This window comes from Cnephaeus nilssonii (genome assembly GCF_951640355.1).
Source record: "Cnephaeus nilssonii genome assembly, chromosome: 21".
Classification (NCBI taxonomy): Eukaryota; Metazoa; Chordata; class Mammalia; order Chiroptera; family Vespertilionidae; genus Cnephaeus; species Cnephaeus nilssonii.
The window spans coordinates 38,806,789-38,826,111 of record NC_137092.1 but is presented as its reverse complement, the minus strand read 5'-3'; the positions used below and the strand labels follow the sequence as shown (position 1 = coordinate 38,826,111).

Sequence of the window (19,323 nt, the reverse complement as noted above, 5' to 3'; positions counted from 1 at the left end):
ACGGAAGTCACTTGACACGGAACTTTATTTGTTCTGGCCATCTGCTATGCTGTCCGCCATGCTGGACAACAGAGACAATGCCCTCTGCAAACAGCTCGAGACATGCCAAAGTCAATACTGTGGGTCTCAAGGACAGCCCTGAAGGGCAGGTTCTGTGTCTGCTAGTCAGATGCCTGATCGCAGCTCTAAATGGGCGCTGCACCCCGGAGACCAATAACTGACGTTGGCATCCAAAGTCTTGATTACAAAGAAATGTAAGTTACCCAGTTGTTGATGAGAATCAACTTCTCTTAACCGGCCATGACCAAAAAATGGGATGGGGTGAGGGGGGTCCAGAGATGGAAATGAACTTGAGAATTTCTAGTCAACATCAGGCAGAGGCTGGCAACGTGATCCCACCAGAGAAGCCCTGCAAAGGAGGAGTTGCCCCAGAAACATGTTCCTAGGAGCTATTTGTGCTAAACAACCAGTGCTGAGCAAGGAAGGGCTTGCTCCTCAGAGGCCTCCTGCCACTCACTTTGGCTTCCTCCTCAATGCAGACCCCACTCATTCGGACTCCACGGGGCTGCTGCTCCCCAGAGCTGGGAAGGCGGAAGGGTTTCCCACCGTCAGGCAGCAATCCTTCCCCTTCTCTGCAGTTTATAGACGGCTCAAAAGTTTGTGAGGCCTGAGCGAGGAGAAAATGCTGCCTGGGGTATCCAGGCTGCTCTGCTATTCCACCTCTAGCCACCTGGGGGCCCTTGGCTCCAGAGATTCGGGGACCTGGCTCTGCTCCCAGGGAATGGTGGGAGCTGGGAAACCCATACCCAGCAGGCCGGGACCAGCTCCGTTTCCCCAGCACCTGAGGGCGGGCCAGTGCACCGCCAAGTCTCAGGTTTCAGGGGGATGGCAGTTGCCTGTCTAAAGGCTTCTCTGTTCCTTGGAATTGTACAGAATGTCTCTTGTGGCTTCTCCTCCTCCCTCTTTTTTCCTGTTGACTCTCCCCAGTTGGCTTTCTGAATCACCAGGCTCCAGAGGGAAGCAGCAGATGTTGACTTTACTTCTTTCAAGCCAACGTCAGCTCCCTCCCGTGGAGCGGGGAGCAAGCAGGAAGATGAGAGGCAGGGGACAGAGGAAGACAACCTCACCCCCTTCCCAAACTGTGCAGGAGGCCCGAGAGGGAATCTGAAAAGAGGCAGGGACCTAGGCAAAAAATTCCTGACTCCTGAGGCTAGAGAAAAAGGCCCCCGTGTTGGCCGTGGAACCATGAGCATGAGGAGGAAAGCAGACAGTGGGAGTGCTCCTAGTCTGGGTGCCAGCCCTTCTTGTCTGAGGTAAGACCTCATCTCTTGCCAGCAGCTTCCTCATGACTCCAAAGTCAAGTCAGGGTTCAGGTGAGGGGAGGCCATCCAGGGGCGTGTTCTTGTCCCCTCGGAGCCCCCAGCCTCCGTTCTGTTGCACGTCTTTTGGAGAAGCTCCCAGGGAGGGCTTTCTAGGACTCTATATTCTACATTCATTGCTCCAGTTTCTCTTCTCTTTTTTCTTCCTCGGGGATCTTCTTACGGGCAAAGAAGCCAAGCTGTCCAGGAAGAGATAAGAGTTATTGTCAAATGGCCGGCCTGGGGACCTTGCCAACAGCCCTCAGACTGATCTGAAGTTTTCACTTTGGTTCTGCTTCCAAACATGAGGCTCACATTTATTTTATCTGGCTTCGTTTAATCCAGCCAATGTTTGTGGAGTTCAGGGAAGGAGGCTGGGCATGACACCCGCCGCCTGCCCAGCACAAACCCGGTTTTCCCTGTTCCAATCAAGGACCCCTCAACGCGTGGGCACCATGCCCACGCTCCAGCCAAAGCCGTGCTTACCTTCCAAAGGCAGAAGACAAGGAGAGCCAGCAGCAACAGCCCACCCAGGACGCTGCCAATGAGGACCCACAGGGAGATGAGCACAGGGCGAGTCTGGATCACCTCCAGGAGGCTCTGGGGGGTGGGGGGCAGAGTGGTCTTTCACCTGCACCCTCTCACCCAGCTAGCCTCACCCCACATTCAAGCAAAGCCAGCCTCCAAATAGAAGACTAGAAGGAATGGAACTGAGGCAGGCGAGGAGGCAGTGGGACCCTAGCATCCTGGCCTGTCACTTCTGGCTCCTCGATTGCTGCCTGGTGAAGACACTTCGGAAAAAAGCCCACACGTGTCCTCTCCCCACCCCCACCCTCAAACGGGAGGCATCCAACCAGTGTTTCCACAGCTCTCACACTCGGCCTCCAGCCCCACCTCACTCCAGCGGGAAGCTTCGGTCAGCTGTAGCACACCGCCCTCCTCAGCTCCCAGCTCGAAGGTGCTGACCACTGTCAGAGACTTGAACTTGGCCTGCGGAACAAGTAGATGGGGAGACATTTAAAGTGAGCCATCATCAGGGAGTGTGGCAATTGGAACTCCAGTGACAAAGATGAGGCTGGAAGATACAACTCTCAGGACTCTGAAGACCAGAAGTAAAGGTTGGAGACCAATGGGGAAAGAGAAAAAGGGTTATAGACGGAGAAATGAGAGAAATCTAAATTATGAAAATTCTCTAAAGCTAGAGTCCTTCGTTATGCTGTCTGCTCTACCTGAAACACATTCGACTTCCCTTTCTTTGGCTAAGTGCTACCCCTTTTAGGTTGAAGTTTAGACATCTCCTCTGGGATTTCAGAAAGTATTTCCTTCTAAACCCCACCACCCCTGATAAGGTTATAATATTCTGTTTCCTTTTCTGTCTTTCACCACTTAATTATAAGATCCTTGAGGACAAGGGCTTTGTCTTATTAATTATGTGTCCCTAGCCCTGCCAGTGTGGCTAAGTTGGTTGAGCATTGTCCTGTGCACTGAAAGGTTGCTGGTGCGATTCCTGGTCAGGGCACATGCCCAGGTTGTTGTGGGTTCAATACTCAGTTGGGGTGTGTATGGGAGGCATCCGGTCAATGTTTCTCTCTCTCTCTTTCTCATGCTTCCTCTCCCTCTTCCTTCATCTCTCTCTAAAATCAATAAAAACATATTTTTAAAAAATCTTTAATTATGTGTTCCTAGTGTCTAGTACCTAGCACAGTGCCAAATACCTAGTGGTTTCATAATAAATCTTTGTTAAAAGAATGGCTGAATGCCCTGGCCAGGCAGCTTAGTTGGTTAGAGTGTCATCCCGCTATGCTAAGGTTGTAGGTTTAATCTCCAGTCAGGGCACATACAAGAATCAACGAATGAATGCATAAATAAGTGAAACAACAAATAGATGCTTTTCTCTCTCCCTCTCTCCCCCTCTCTAAAATCAATTTAAAAAGAATAATGAATTAAAAAGAGGATACCAAAGCCCAGATGGTGTGGCTCAGTAGTTGAGCACTGACCCATGTACCAAGAAGTGACCAATCGGTTCCCAGTCAGGGCACATGACCCAGTTGTGGGCTCGATACCCAGTAGGGGGCGTGCAGAAGACAGCTGATCAATGTTGATGTTTCTCACCGATGTTTCTCTCTCTCTCTCCCTTCCCCTTTCTCTAAAATCAATAAAATATTATTTTTAAAATAGAGGATACCAAAGAGAGATAAAGAGAGGACCAGACTTAGAGAGGAATGGTCTGTCAGAGTTAACTTCCCTTAAAACATATGCCTACATCCCAGGGGTGTTGTGTTATTCAAAGCAGATGGCATATGGGGAGGCACAGTAAATAACCCTAGTACTGAATAGCTGTTATAATTAAGATGTCATTTCCCTGCTCAGGAATTCACACTGACTCCTAACTGCCAATCATATTAAGTTCCATTTTATCTCCCTAGCTTTAGAGAACTTTCATAATTTAGATTTCTCTCAACTATATAATCTTACTTCTGAGTACTTTATAATACATATCCTGCATGTAAGTCTACTATTTGTTCATTTATTTAACAGAAATGTGTTAGGTCACTACAATGATTTAAACATGGTGCTAAACATTGGGGATATTCCCCTCAGAGTCTCCTAGTACAGGACCTTTTATATAGTTGGCACTTGATGGGTTATTAATTGACTGGATTTTAGGTATCCTATCAATGTTGGTTGATTATTAGTATAGTACTAAGGGATGATAAATGGAGGATAATAACTAGCTTTTCATGAGTCCATCTCATTGTTCAATTATTCTTTACAACAACCCCTTAAAGGAGGTGTTATCACCCCCACTTTAGAGATGAGAAGAAAGAAGCTTAGCGAGATGAAATAACTTGCTCAACATCCAACAGCTAGTAAGAGGCAAAGTGGAACACGAACACGGGTCTGTTTACTTCCAAAGCCTGGCTCAGGTTCCAGGTTGGCACAGAAGGGAAGAGTAGTAGGAATAAAGGCTTACCCTCCGGAAGAACTCGTTGTGAACCAGTCTCAGCAGTCCGACAGAGGCCTCGGCCCCCTTAGCCAGCCGCCCAAGGCGGCAGCGCACGACCTGACACCGAGTGTTGCTCCCATTCTGTCACGAGAGAGAGAGACAGATCAGGGCCCGGTGGGAAGACCTCCCACTTCCCGCTCCAGGCTCTGCCCCCAACCCTAAGGCTCCAAACCCCACTGTTCCCACTCTGGACCCACTGCTCCCTCCTTGGGACGCGTACCAGCCTGCCGGTGTGCCGAAGCTCCTCTGGGTGCGCCTGGGGCCCTGGGGGCTCAGTCAGGTTCTGCACTGCGCAGCTCGCCTGGGGAAAGAGGGAACTTGAGGGACGCGCTTGATGGTGAGAGGCCGGCCACTTCATACACTCTTACAGTGGGGCAATCCCTTCCTTTCTTCTCCAAGAAGCCACATCCGGAAGGGAAGGTCCCCCAGGGGTAGGAGCCCTGAGGGCAGTGACCCAGTAGATAAGGGGCTGGTGAGTCCACCAGATCCAGGCGGAGGGCTCCACGTGCCCCCGAGCCCAGACTCACATTGTGAGTGATGACTTGAGACAGTGACAGGAAGTAATTGCCCCCATGGGCCACGGCTGGAAGGAAAGCGGAGATGACGAGGCCACTGACCACATAGCAGCCAAGGTTCTGAACCTGAGAGGAGAATTGAAAACGGAAGAGGCAGGAGACAGATCCTTCGTCATCTGCTCCTCTTTATCCTTGATCCCGTTGACATCTAAGAGAGGCTTTTCCCCCGGACGCCTCCCCCTTCCCCTGCTCATTCCAAGGCCCTCCAGCTTCTCACCCTAAGAGTGGTTTTAAATTCAGGGCCAGGACCCACTGGGAGGGTCCCGTATGGATGAACCTCATAGCGGTGCATAGTGGACTCACTGCGTGGACACCAGGTCAGGAAGGACGTGGCCATAGCCATGACACAGACACAGGCACATGGTCAATACATATATGGAGTCAGGGAAGGCCGAGCCAGCACATGAATAAAGAGGTGGGGGTACATAGAGAAGATAGACATGAGACACGGCAGACTAACAATGTTTATGGCCACATCCCATATCCCCCCACCTTCGCTCCAATCCCCAGGCCCAGCAAAGCCCCCTACCCAGGAAGAAAGTAAGATGCTTAAAAGAGAAGATTTTGCATGAGTGGGATTGGGGGCGAAACGATGGAGCAGCCCCCAGGGTTTGGGCTTTGGGGAACACTGAAGCACGTGAAGGGAGAGGTGGAGACATAAAGACTCTGAGTCTGAGGTCAGAACGGGGTGGGGGGTCCCAGAGGGGACCAAGCCGTACCTAGAGAAGAGAAGGTGAGGTTCATACTGGATGTAGGCTGAGGTCTGGGCTGTGTTATCGTGAAGGGTCCCATTTCTCTCCAGGCTATTGCTGTAGGGCAAGGGGAGAGGCTGGCATCCTGTCTGATACCGGCTCAGGAGGAGAGGGGTCAAGGCTATTTATCCCCCTCCTCCAACACACATTCCACCCCAACCACCCAGACCCACTAGGAGGGGGCGGCGAGGGGGGGGGGCGGTTCCCTGTGCTCTCACCTGGTGGCACTCAGCCTCACAAGGACCTGGCTCAGGAGGGAGGAGCAGCTAAACTCAAACTCGAGCAGAAAGGTCACCTGGAGGCAGGAGACATGGGTCACGGTAGATTCCTAGTCACGGGGCAACTACAGAGGAGCAGGCACCCTGTGCCTCCTTTCCAAGCCCCCAGGCCCCACCCAGTCCAGCCCCTGCTCTCTCAGCGCCCCTTTCTCATCCTGGGCCCCACTTACCTTGGCTCCGGTCTGAAAGACAGGATGTCCCACACCGCAGAGCCGGGCGTGAGGGGAAGGCGCGGCACACTCCACCTTCACCGACCTGTCCCCCTGAGAGCAGAGACGCGGGGGTGGAGCAGAGCTGGGGCTGCGACTGCTCTCCTGCCCGCACCCCCTAAACCAGGCGTCCTCACACTACGGCCCGCGGGCCACATGCGGGTGTTTTTGCCGTTTTGTTTTTTTTTTACTTCAAAATAAGATACGTGCAGTGTGCATAGGAATTTGTTCATAGTTTTTTTTTAAACTATAGTCCGGCCCTCCAACGGTCTGAGGGGCAGTGAACTGGCCCCCTGTTTAAGAAGTTTGAGGACCCCTGCCTGAGCCTTTCTCTAGAGTCCCTCGCAGCTGAGGACAATACCCACTCTTCTCCCTCCTTCTTCTCCGCCTCCTCCCCAAACCCCTCCCCCGGACACCTGAGGAGTGAAACTGGCCAGGTGGAGGTTTCTAGAGAAGCTGAGGCTCAGGCTGGTGTTGTAGGCATTCTCCTTCCTGTTCTCCAGGGTGGCTGTCACCAGCACTTTCCGCCGACCCTGAACCACGAACGGGTCCTTCCTAGGAGCGGTGCACAAGGCAGAACTCAGGAGCTGAAGGAATGCCAAACGCCTCACTTGTGTTTCGCTGGGCAAAGAGCCGCCCTCCAGCTCCCTTCTAGGCCCTCCCAGCCTGGCTCAGGTCACCCTGGTTTGGCCAGTTCCTGTCCATCCCACCTGGAGCCTCTGATGTCCATATTCGCTCGGAGCGCCAGGTCTGTGACACATTCATTGTCTTGGCCACAGTCCTTTGAGAAGGGCACCTAGAGGAGAGGGGGGGCCCAGGGCTGAGAAAAGGCAAGGAGAAAGGAATGGCATTGGGAGGAAGGTGAAGAGAGAAGAGGGGGTGCCCAGGTCAGATCCACTGTGATCTCATCTCCCCCCTCCCCTTCTTTCTCTTGAATTCACGGAGCAGGGCAGTGTTGGGGCCCAGGACAGGGCAGGGCGTGGAACTGCTCACCAGCTTTCGTATAGAGGTGGGTGAGCCCTCATCCAGCACAGGGCCTGGCTTTGTGGTGTTGTCCAAAGCAAAGGTCACAGTCAAGGCCACCGGCCGGAGGTAGTCTGAGGTATCCTGAGGGAAACCAGAGGCAAGGTCAGGGGGAGCCAGGGTTAGGGGACAACCCAGGCTCTGCAGGATGCAGTCATTCCAGTGATCATGTACTGAGCACTGTCTGTGTTGGGCACTGTCCCGAAGGTTTTAGCAATTCTATCACATTTACTTCTTTCTTAAAAAAAATTATTTCCTGATTGATTTGAGAGATAGAAGGAGAGAGGAAAAACATCAATTTATTGTTCCACGCATTCATGCATTCATTGGTTGATTCCTGTATGTGCCCTGATCGGGGAACAAACCCGCAACCTTGGCACATGGGACGATGCTCTAACCCAGTGGTCGGCAAACCGCGGCTCGCGAGCCCCATGCGGCTCTTCGGCCCCTTGAGTGCTCTAACGCCACTTCTTCAAAATAGACTCGCCCAGGCCGAAAACCGACTTCTGCGCATGGGCCACGAAGTTTCACTCACACTTTACGTGCACGCCCACACGTGGTATTTTGTGGAAGAGCCACACTCAAGGGGCCAAAGAGCCGCACGTGGCTTGCGAGCCGCAGTTTGCCGACCACGGCTCTAACCAACTGAGCTGCCCGGCCGGGGCCACATTTGCTTCAAATACAACTCCTGTGATGCAGTTATTATCATCATCTCCACCCACCCCCCGCTTTGCAGGCAAGGAAACCCGCTTTCCAGACTGCACAGACGGTAAACGGCAGTTAGAATTCAAACCCAGATCAGCCCAACTCCAAAGTCTGAATTGCTGGAATTCCTCCTCTGAGCCAGCCTTCCCCTCACTCCCAGGCCCTGAGGCAGAGCAGGTCCTGCCCCTCCTCACCAGCACGTGGAAGTGCAGCTGCTCACAAGTGACGTTGCCCACAGTGAGCCGGAGCCGCCGAGGGGCCAGCCTCTGGCCAGCGCCGTCAAAAGCCGCCCGGGCTCCCGCCGTCCACTCATCCAGTGATGCTGTGAACTGCAAGTCTGCAGGGGCAGGCGAGAGTGAGGGTCAAGAGGGTCCAGGGGCCGAGGCAGGCACGGGGGCGAGAGGTGCCGGGATGCACTCACGGAGCCGGCGATCCCAGCGGCCAGGCGTGCGGGAGGTCACTCGGAAGCAAAGGACCGCAGAGAGGCAGGCCGCCTCCTGGCCTCGCCGCACGCAGTCTCTCTGGACCACGCTGATGGCCGGCGGGCTCACAACCAAGGAAGGGGCCAGGCGGACAATGGGCCGGGAGCTAGGCACAGGGTGGGAAAGAAATTCTAGTCGGAGGAAAGACCTTGAGAAAATCCACTCCCAGTGTTTGCCTCCTGAGAGCAAAGGAAAGAATGAGGGGCTGGGTGTACAGGCCACCCTCCCCTAAACCTTCCAACAGAAGTAAGATAATAGCTAACATTTTATTTTTATTTTTTTATATATTTTATTGATTTTTCAAACAGAGAGGAAGGGAGAGGGATAGAGAGCTAGAAACATCGATGAGAGAGAGAGACATCGACCAGCTGCCTCCTGCACACCCCCCACCGGGGGCGGGGGATGTGCCCGCAACCAATGTACATGCCCTTGACCGGAATCGAACCTGGGACCTTCTAGTCCGCAGACCGACGCTCTATCCACTGAGCCAAACCGGTTTGGGCTGATAATAGCTAACATTTTAAATAAATAAATAAATAAATAAATATATATATATATATATGTTCATATATATATTAAAACATATATCTTTTTATTGATTTCAGAGAGGAAGGGGGAGAGAGAGACAGAAACATCAATGATGAGAGAGAATCACTGACTGGCTGCCTCCTGCATGCCCTCCACTGAGGATCGAATCTACAACTCGGGGATATACCCTGACCAGGAATCCAACTGTGACCTTCTGGTTCATAGGTCAACGCTCAACCACTGAGCCATGCTGGCCGGGTGATCACAGCTAACATTTAAGAAGTACTTGCTATGTGCTAGGCACTGTGTTAAGATCTTTACATGGATTACCTCATTTAATCCTCACAATAAGCCTATTAGGTAGGATTGTTCCCATTTTAAAAACTAGGAAATGGAGGCCCAGAGTAAGTTGACTAAGAAATCTAAATCTAAGCCTGTGACTCCAAATCCCTTGCTTTGAACAGCCATGCTGAGCTGTCCACTTTACTGAAATGGGACCACTCACCTGAGCAGAATGGCCGCCCCTTGGGCACCCACAGCCACATCCACCAGGTCATCTCCATCCAGATCTAACCGGCCATCTACACTTCGGCCAAAGTAGCTGAGGGCCTGTGGCATGGAGATAGCAGCAATCCGCTGAGGGGAAGAGGGGATGTTTGAGCAGGGACTCCCACACCTGGTTTCCAGGACTCCCACCTGGCTCCTAATTCTCTCATCAGAACAAGAGAAACTTGCCTGTGTTCAGGATTCCCTCGTATAGCAACCTGTATGCCCCTCCACCTCACCATTTTTACCACAGTAGTCCCCCTTATCCACGGTTTCACTTTCTGCTGTTAATATTTAATAAAAAATTCCAGAAATAAATGATTCCTAAGTTTTAAACTGTGTGCCATTCTGGGACAGACTCTTAAGCTTCCCCACGCTGTCCCGCCTGGGGTGTGAGTCATCCCTTTGTCCAATGGAGCCACACTGACTATGCTACCCACTGTGAGTCACTTAGTAGCCGTCTTAGCTATCAGATCAACTTGAAGGAATCGCACTGCTTTGTTCAAGTAACCCTTATTTTATTTAATAATGCCACATTCATATGAGTTTTATTATAGCATACTATAGGCCCGGGGCATGAAATTCATGCATGGGGGGGGGGGTCCCCTCAGCCCAGCCTGCACCCTCTCCAATCCAGGACCCCTTGGGGGATGTCTGACTGCCGGTTTAGGCTGGGATCGGGCCTAAACCGGCAGTCGGACATCCCTCTCACAATCCTGGACTGCTGGCTCCTAATCACTCACCTGCCTGCCTGCCTGGTCGCCCCTAACTGCCCCCTCTGCTGGCCTGGTCACCCCTTACTGCCCCCCCCCCCCCTGCTGGCCTGGTCGCTCCATGCAGCCTGCTGTTCAGTCATTTGGTTGTCTCTCACTAACCCCCCTGCCAGCCTGGTTGCCCCACACAGCCTGCTTGTTCAGTCGTTTCGTTGTCCCTCACCAACCCCCCTGCTGGCCTGGTTGTAGGCAGCCATCTTGTAAGGGTGTGACAGTCAATTTGCATATTACCTCTTTATTATAAAGGATTGTTATAATTGTTCTGTTTCATTGTTGTTAATCTCTTACTGTGCGTAATTTATAAATTACATGTAATTACAGGTATGTATGTATAGGAACAGGCCTGTAACACAGTATATGTACAGTCTGGTGCTATCTGCAGTTTCGGGCATCCTCTGGAGGTCTCGGAGCATATCCCTGTGGGGGAGGGGGGCTACTGTACTAATGAAAAAGCATTTGTTCAGTTTGGGTCCCAAGCCCAGGGGAGCACTGATAAGCAGAGACCACGTCCCCATTTCCCTTGCTCCCACATGCCCCTGCTTCACTTGGCACTCCTGACCTGGGCAGGGCGGGGCCTGACTCCACTCCGAGTCCCGTGGTAGAGGTACAGCGCTCCACGGTGCCCATCCTCCAGCGGCGCCCCCACCGCCACGTCAGCAAAGCCGTCATGGTTCAGGTCAGGAAGGGCAGCCATGGCAAACCCGAGCCGAGCATCCTGGGGAGGTTCCGGATGAAGTGTTCCCTGGAGTGTGAGCAGGGACTGCTGGTGGAGGCGAGGAGAAGAGGGGTGTCGATCTGATTGTCCCAACCTCTCAGCCAGCCCTCAAATACATGTGCCTTCCCTTCTCCCTCCTTCTTCACCGGCAAGCAAGTCTCACCTGACCCACCAGGTACACATACACACGTCCTGTCTCCTTGTTCTGGGGTCCCAGAAACATGGGGGCAGCCACAAGTAAGACATCAGTTGTTCCATCGCCATCTGTATCCAATGGGCAGAGCTCACTGCCAAAGTATGAGCCAATCTGGGGAGTGGGGGGGAGTGAGGGGAGTGGTGAACCCACAGAAAAAGGAAGGTGATTGTGAGCAAGTGGGAACCCCCCCCCCCACCTGCCGCTCTGGTCCTCACGGCCCTGGCAGACGCTGCCAAGCAGAATTCAGCACAGACTTCTCAGGCCCCTCTCCCGCCCCTCACTGTCTCCCTACAGGCTGATTCCCCGTAGATGCCCTACCTGCTCCCCCTGGAGGCTCTGGGCGACCCTCACAGCCCCATCTTTCTTAAGCTGGAAGGCGATGACCTTTCCCCGATGTCTAAACCGAGGAGCCCCTGAGAGAAACAGGCGTTGTCCACCGCGCAAAAGCATGGAGGAAACAGAGTAACCTGCAAGTGGGCACGGAATCGGGGGCGGAAGGAAAAGAAGATGGGGTGAGAATGGGCGGGATCCCTAAGGCCTAGGAGGGTCCCAAGGAGAGGAGCAGAGGTCAGTGCAGAGGCAGTGCCTCCTCCCCCACACCGGGACGCGTCCCCCCCCACCCCCCCAGGCCTCTGCAAACCCCTGCTGCTCACCCAGGTAGGCCGCATGGTTCTGCAGTGCAGGGGGGAACTCATCTTCCAGGGCCGTCCGTGAGGGGGAAAGGTGGTGACCTTCTTTAAGCCATAATAACACGGAGCCCCCCCAGTCATAGGCCCCCACCATCCCAAAGAGAATCCCATCCTGTGGGGCAGAACAGACAGGGTCACCGCGAAGGAAGGCAGCGGGGAGTCAGAGCAAAGCTCTCCGGGAGGGAGGGGCCCCTGAGCACAGGCCAGGGTCAGTGTGAAAGCCGGAGCCGTCAGAATGGACGCCGGTTAAAGGAGGAACATAGAAGAACCCTGGGGCTGAAGGGTGGGACTCAGAGGCTGGAAGGAGTCAGAGGTCGGGAGGGGTCATGCATGGAGGGGTCAGGCTGGCCAACCTTCAGCCGATGAGCAGAGAAACCGATCTGAGACATTTCCAGACCAAAGGAGCTTTCGTTTTCTCCATGGGACCCTTGGGCATGAGACAATATTGAGGCACCCATACTCCAGAACCCCCTTTCCCCCCTTCATTTCTTCAAGGGGAATCCTTACCCTCAAGGCCAAAAATCCGGTCTCCCAGCGCGTCCACAATGTCGGTCAGCGCGGCTTCATCGGTGACGTTGAAAAAGAATCTCTCGTCTGGGTCGCTGGCGATGGCTCTGATTTCCCGCACGAAAGAGCTGGGGTCTCGCTGCCGCCGGAGGTAGTGGCCAAGGACCTGGGGTCAGAGCGCAGAGTGGGTCTGTGGGCTGTGTGGATTGGGGTATCAGAGCCGGTACGGAACACAGCCGACCAAAGTGAAGCGAGGGGAAGCTGGCTGGGGTCTGGGAAGTGGTTTTTCTCAAGTCCCAGTCCTGATGTCACCATCCCCACCCCACCCCATCCTTCCAGGCCCAGAGCGGAGTCTCACGGCAATGCCGTAGCGGGTCACTCGTCCTGATGTCACCATCCCCACCCGACCCCATCCTTCCAGGCCCAGAGCGGAGTCTCACGGCAATGCCGTAGCGGGTCACTCGTCCAGCCTCACAGGCCTTCAGTGCTGAGGGAAGCTCCTCTCCGTCATGTGATTCTCCATCAGTGACAACCACCAGCAGCCTGGCAGCCTCTGGGCGGCCCCCACGGGACTGACTGAATCCTTCTGTGCTGAGAAGAGAGAGAAAGGAGGTGTGATCAGACGTACACACACACACACACACACACACACACACCAGCGTCACCAGTTCACTGAGGTCCAGCATCTTGCCTTTTAGACCATCTCCCCCGCAGTGTCTAGCATGCAGATTGACACACAGGAAGAGCTCAAATGCTTGAATATCATAGAACATATAGATTAGCATATCATCAATGCAAATCAATATAAAATTCCTTTATTTATTTTCAAATGGATTTGAGAGAGAGGGAAAGAGAGAAAGATTTTTGCTGTTCTATGTATTTCTGCATATATTATTGGTTGATTCTTGTATGTGCCCTGACTGGAGATCGAACCCACAACCTTGGTGTATTGGGTTGATGCTCTAACCAACTGAGCTACCCAGCCAGAACAATAAGTATAAAATTCATTCATTCCTACGTTAATTTAGCAAAGAGTGCATCTGGGAGGACAGGTATTAAGGGAATGTAGACTAAAGAAGAATGGTCAGGTCAGGCTAGTCTTCCCAGAAGGAGTGTGAATCGTGTTTGGAAAGTGAGCGGGACATGAGTGATAGAGAACCTGAGGGTCAAGACCAAAGTGGGAGTGACAGGATGGAGAGAGAGAGTTCTGTGTGCAGAGGTCAACAAAGCAGAAACAGGGAGCGATACGGACAGATATTTTGTAGAAATGTGACGAGAGGGAGTGCACTGACAGTCAACTTCTTTTTCCCCCACCCACCATTAGTGTTCACATAAAGATAAGCATGCAAGGCATCCTGGGATGTACACACTGCACTCCAAACCTCCCCTAACCCGTCTAGGCCCTCCTCACTCTGCTCCCACACTCCCCTTCCCAGTGCCTCACCAGGCCACCATTATTGCTTGGGCAGTCTTTGTTTCTCGTCCCTCCCGCCGACTCAGGTTCCTTGCTGCTCTCACCACTTCTTCCTTGGTTCGGAAATCTCCCAGGGACCACTCGTGTACAGGGCTCTCACCATACTGTACCAGCCCCACCTGAGAATAAAGGGCACAGTCAAGTGAATGTGTGTAGCCCAACTGTTGTGGCTCAGTGGTTGAGTGTCCACCTATGAATCAGGAGGTCATGGTTTGATTCCTGGTCAGGGCTCTTGCCCGGGTTGTGGGCTCCATCCCCAGTGGGGGGGGGGGGGTACCTCCATCCATCAGTGACAAATATCTGTGCAGGAGACAGTCAATTAATGATTCTATTTCATCATTGATGTTTCTACCTCTCTTTTCCTCTCCCTTCCTCTCTGAAATCAATAAAATATATATTTTTTATTTGAAATGTGTGTATGAAAGTGGGGAGGGAGAAGGAAGTGTGTAAGGGAGGGAAGGTGAGCGCCTGGATACTCCTGAAGACACTATCTACATTTATCACCTCTCTCCCTGTCTCTCCCCTCCAAGCCCATCCTTATTGACCTCTCTTACCTGTATCTGCTCTGGGTCAATGAACAGTCTTCCCACCAGTCTTCGTAGGAAAGTCTGAACTTCAGACCAGGGGTAGATGCTGTTGGAGCCATCCAAGACGATGACAACATCCATGTATGTGGGGCAGCCTAGGAGGAGGGGTGTGGTGATGGAGAGCAGAGGGATACAGGATATTGGGCATGAGGGCAACAAGGGAAGAGGTCATAGGGGCACATTCAATTTAAACATTTATTAGGCACTTCTGTCATGCAAGGAAGGTAGTATGTCAGGCCCTGGGTAAATGTAGAAATGAGTAAAAGGAGAGATGGGCATACATGCAATATGCTAAAAAAAAAAAAAAAAAAAAAAAAAAAAAAAAAAAAAAAAAAAAACAAGGCTGGCCAGTGTGGCTCAGTGGATGAACATTGACTCATGAACCAAGAGGTCATGGTTCAGTTTGATTTCCAGTCAGGGCACATGCCCCGGTTATGGGCTCGATCCCCACGTGCATGCAGGAGGTGGCCATGATGATTTTCTCTCATCATTGATATTTCTATCTCTCCCTCTCCCTTACTCTCTCTGAAATCAATCTCTCTATATAAAACCCTAATATGCAAATAGATTGAACAGTGAAACAACTGAACAACCGAAAAACCGGTCGCTATGGCGTGCGCTGACCACCAGGGGGCGCGTGCGGAACATGGTGGGCGTTGGCCATGGCGGGATGGTGGAGCAGGTGAGTGGGGGCACCAGACCAAGGCAGGGTGCTGGTCGTTGTCATCGGGGCAAGCCTCTGGTGATTACTGAAAATTCTTTGCTCCCGTGCACCACGGTCCCGCCCACTGCTTGCACCTGCGGCTGGTGCCAGGCGCCACCCCGATCACCCTTGAGGGCTTCTCCACCTCCCCCTGCTCCTGAGGGGTGATCAGGGCAGCAGCTGCTGCACACACCCGCTGATGGCACCGGCCCGACTCGCACCCACTGCAGGTCTCAATCGCTCCATGCTGTCAGCAGGTGCGAGCGGGGCCAGTGCTCAGTGCGTGGGAGAGCAGCAGTGGGAGCAAGGCTGCTGGCAGACAAGGGGCTGGGGTTGCAGTGGGAGGGGCCGGGCGGGGGCATGGAGGATGGGCCGAGACCCGCTCCTGTGCCCACCACAGCCTCAGGGCCCACAGTTCCTTTCAAGGTGCACGAATTTGTGCACTGGGCCCCTAGTATAAACATATTACCAAAAAAAGAAAAAAGAATTGAATGCCAGGTAGGAACATAGCACTGACGGTGGGGAATCAAAGGAGGCAGCCGCTGAGCCGATACTGAAGACTGAAGATGTTTGAGGAGAGGAGAATACAAGAAAAGGCATTGGGGTGGAGAACTCTTTAAACAAAAGGAGATGGAGGCATAAAAATAGATGACACATCGGAGAACGGTGAGGTAAATGCTGTCGCCAAGGGGGTGGAGGGATACAGTGAGAGTTGAGTTTTTGAAGTTGTTTTGATCAGTTCATGGAGTCTTAGTGCCCTGGTTGCGTCTGAATTCTAACCTGTTAGGAAGCATGGCGCTTGTGCAGACACATTAGGTAGCAGTGAGGACAGCCATGCAGGCCCATCAGACCCTGACACCCCACCCTTTTCCCACCCTGCGCCCCGTGCTGAGGACTGAACCTCAGCCCTCCTTCTGGCTTACGCTGTGCAGTGGGTGCCAGGCTTGCCCGGGGCCGGAATGAAGCATCTACATGGGCACATATTCCAGAACTGAAGACAGAGGAACCGCAAGCACGAGACCAGAGAGGGGCACAGGCCTGGGGGTAGGTGGGAGACACAGTTACTCCCAGGTTGGGAGGCACCCTCAGAACATGCGCCTAGGAGGAGGCACTGAGATTTCCCCCCTTACTTTCTAGGGTTTTTAACTCCTTGACCCTCTGCACAGACCAGCTTCCCTCACCATACTGCTCTTTCTCCGCCACAAACCTTCAGAGACCCAGCCACACCCTTTCCTTAGCTCACCATGAACCCCCCATCACCATCTGTCTCCAGTAGAGACATCCCCAAGTGCATGTTCACAGCAGGACGAGATGAATTTCCCAGTGGGTAGTCACCTGGTGGGAGGGGGGTGGAAGAGAATGAGATCATGGGGTCACAGATGGGGTGCTTGAATTCAGGGTGATTTTGGAAGAGTTTGAGAAGAGATCAGGGTCAAGTCGGGGACAGGGAGTATGTGGGATATGGGGGTGAAGGTGAGGTATAAGGGGTCAAAGTTACTAGCGTATGAAGGTTAGGGGTTAGGAGTAGAAGAGTGAGGCATCTTACCCAAGTGGCCCTTGGCACATGAGGCATTGTGGGAGCTCCCTACGGGGCAGCGGTAAATGTCTCCCCTTCGGTCACCTGAAGGCCCATCCCAGGGGGCACCCACCAGCATCCTGGGGGAGGGCATGAATATAAGCACAGTGTGACCATGACCTTTGAGATAGGCCATACAAAAAAAAAAAAAAAAAAGAGGGGGAGAGATAGTCCAGAGGGTAAGTGAATGGGCTGGCAAATCTAGAGCCAGCCACTTCCACAGACCCGATTCCTTTAGACTCCCATCTGCCTCGCCCCCTTTACGGCTCCATCACAGCCCCCCGTCTCATGCCCCGCTGGCTTCCTCCTCACCATCGCTGTCCACCCCCAACATGTTGTAAGACACTGTATCCAAATTCAGCCTCAGGTGGCCCTGGGAATAGACGTGGGTGATGCACATCCAGGTTGAAGGGGGAGCAGAGACCTGGGGGGGCGGGATCATAAGGTTAGCAGGCAGCAGGCAGAGAGGCTAGGGAATGCCCAGAGAGAGGCTGTGAAGGACATGTTTTGCTATACGTCTATTTCTCTGCTGATCTATAATAAGAAAAGCGTAATATGCTAATTAGACAGGACGACCTTCGGATGAAGCCGGGGCTGCAAGGGAAGCCCAGGTCCTGGGTGCCAGAGGGAAGCCGATGACGGTGCCGGCAGCCGGGGGAAGGAAGACCTACTCTTGCACGAATTTTGTGCATCGGCCTCTGGTTACTCATTAGCTGCCTGGCCTCTGTCAATGTCATGGACTCAGAGCTCCAGGCAAGGATGATCTCCTTCCTGTATCTGTGTCCAGCTGCCTAACCTGTGGCCCTCTGCCATGCTAGTGCACAGCTGTATTTCCATCCAACCCCTGAAATCTAATTTACAGACAAGCCTGGGTCAAGTTCTTCTTTTCCACATCATTCCTCCTACACATCCTCCTCCCCAAGCTGAGGGTTAAAAGAGGGAGAGAGACGGTCTGTAGCCCCAGAACAACCATGCCTTTCAAATTCTCCCCAAAACCAGGACCATGGGGGGAACAGGAGACGAAGGAACACTGAATGCCTGGGTCTCTCCTATTTCCCTCTTGACTCCCAGTGTCATTGTTACACGCTCACTCTCGTTCTCCAACGTCTAGGTCTCTGGGTGATCCCAGCCCTGAAAACCTCAGTGGCAATTAACTGGGTGGGGCCCCTCGCCTGCCCACACACATGGTTTGCCATTCATCCTAGCAAGGGTCCCTTCGCCCTAAAGTTTCCCACAACCACCAGCTTCCTTTCTAAATGTACCCACCCTCCTCACTGCCCTCCGCATTTCTTCCTTAGCTGTCGACCCACTCTAAAGATGCCACCCCCCACCTCCCATCATGTTCTGGCTGATTCTTCCCTCCCACCCCTTTAAAATCAGAGCTGGTATTTTAGGAAACGAAGATTACAGGGCACTGGTAAGGAAAAATTCCAGCTTCTGGTCTCTCCCAAGGTTCTTGCTCCTTCCTTTCAAGCCACCCCCCCTCTTAGACCACCCCACTCCCGCCAATGGCGATAGCTCTACCTCAAACCATGCTCATTTTCAAAAAGGTGTTTTGTATGTGAACCTTTTTGCACCCAGGAAAATGCCAGGGCTGTATGACTAGGAACTGTAGCTCATTGGTTAGATAAACCCAGGGTTCTGACTACACGGTTAGTCAGCTATGCCTCAGGCGCCAGAGACCACCAAGGGTCTGGAGGGGAAGGGAGGGAGGAACAGAAATCAGAGTGGCCACGTGGAAGGTCACATCCTGTTTCTTTGTGGTCCCCTAACTTCTCCAGAACTTAGGACACAGGTTTTAGATAATTGGATCACAAATCTTACACAGGCTCTGACAATCTCAATACTTAAGCGGTCATATGCTGTGGGCATAAGAATACAAACGTGCAAACACACACGCGCGCACACACACAGACATACAGACACACTAGCAATGGAGACTCAGCATTAATCTTTCACCCTAACTCCCAAATAATTTTAACCCTGGAGTCCCAACGCCCAACAATCCACTATCCTCATTTCCCATCAGAAACCAAGAAGTTAACCTCCCTCACCTGTCAGGACCATCAGGGACAAGAACAGGTGAGGGGTGAGAGGCAGCTCCATGCCTGGCTGTTCTGGCCGCGGGAGAAGTCCTCTGTGCCTCTGTCCCTCTCCCTTTCTGTTTTCGTTAGTTTCCCTCCCATCCTGCCCCCTCCCACTGCCAGCTAAAAATAAAGTTGGAAGGAATGGGAGGAGTGATGGTGGGGACCTGTGGGGAGCCCCAGACAGAGGACAGGACTGAGTGATCTTAGTCTACTTCTCTGCCTTGGTGCTGCCCCCTGGAGGCGTCATCTCAAAATCCAAAGGGAACACAACTCTGGACTCTTTCTGCTGTTTCCTTCTCCCTTTTCCTTCCTTTGTTGTTTCCAGACAATAATGCTTTCTTTGGGTTTGGAACAAAGAGTGGGAGACAGACACTTTTTACTTCCTAACTGTATTCATCTCAACCTGAGATCTAAACAAGAAAGAGCTGATAACTGGTTTTATTTACCTAACCACCCAGGGGAGTCCCAACATGTGAAGGTACAACAAGCCCACAGACCAAGCCAATCCACTTAGTTTTGTTTGGACTCGGCCTCTGCTGCCTGTGGCACTACA

The 19,323-nt window shown here is 52.7% G+C and overlaps 1 protein-coding gene across 4 annotated transcripts; it reads right to left on the bottom strand.

Moving 5' to 3' along the window:
- Nucleotides 1-243: 243 nt before the first annotated feature.
- Nucleotides 244-18,789, bottom strand: ITGA10 (integrin subunit alpha 10; the record flags this gene model as incomplete). Of its 4 annotated transcripts, none has more annotated exons than XM_079761715.1 (30): nucleotides 244-1,558; nucleotides 1,845-1,958; nucleotides 2,253-2,348; nucleotides 4,333-4,446; nucleotides 4,586-4,666; nucleotides 4,893-5,006; nucleotides 5,158-5,242; nucleotides 5,660-5,749; nucleotides 5,911-5,987; nucleotides 6,141-6,233; nucleotides 6,596-6,734; nucleotides 6,890-6,975; nucleotides 7,173-7,286; nucleotides 8,102-8,244; nucleotides 8,329-8,495; nucleotides 9,423-9,553; nucleotides 10,796-10,999; nucleotides 11,115-11,258; nucleotides 11,466-11,614; nucleotides 11,801-11,948; nucleotides 12,190-12,263; nucleotides 12,344-12,509; nucleotides 12,784-12,934; nucleotides 13,788-13,936; nucleotides 14,372-14,499; nucleotides 16,031-16,145; nucleotides 16,351-16,442; nucleotides 16,654-16,763; nucleotides 16,996-17,107; nucleotides 18,729-18,789. In XM_079761715.1, the coding sequence occupies 30 exons, from the start codon at nucleotides 18,787-18,789 to the stop codon at nucleotides 1,493-1,495; spliced, it is 3,513 nt and encodes a 1,170-aa protein (XP_079617841.1). In that variant the 3' UTR covers nucleotides 244-1,492. The 4 variants fall into 4 exon arrangements, with proteins under 4 accessions (XP_079617841.1, XP_079617842.1, XP_079617844.1 ...); XM_079761716.1 differs by having other exon boundaries at nucleotides 18,738-18,789; XM_079761718.1 differs by lacking the exons at nucleotides 16,031-16,145; nucleotides 16,351-16,442; nucleotides 16,654-16,763; nucleotides 16,996-17,107 and having other exon boundaries at nucleotides 18,738-18,789.
- Nucleotides 18,790-19,323: the final 534 nt, after the last annotated feature.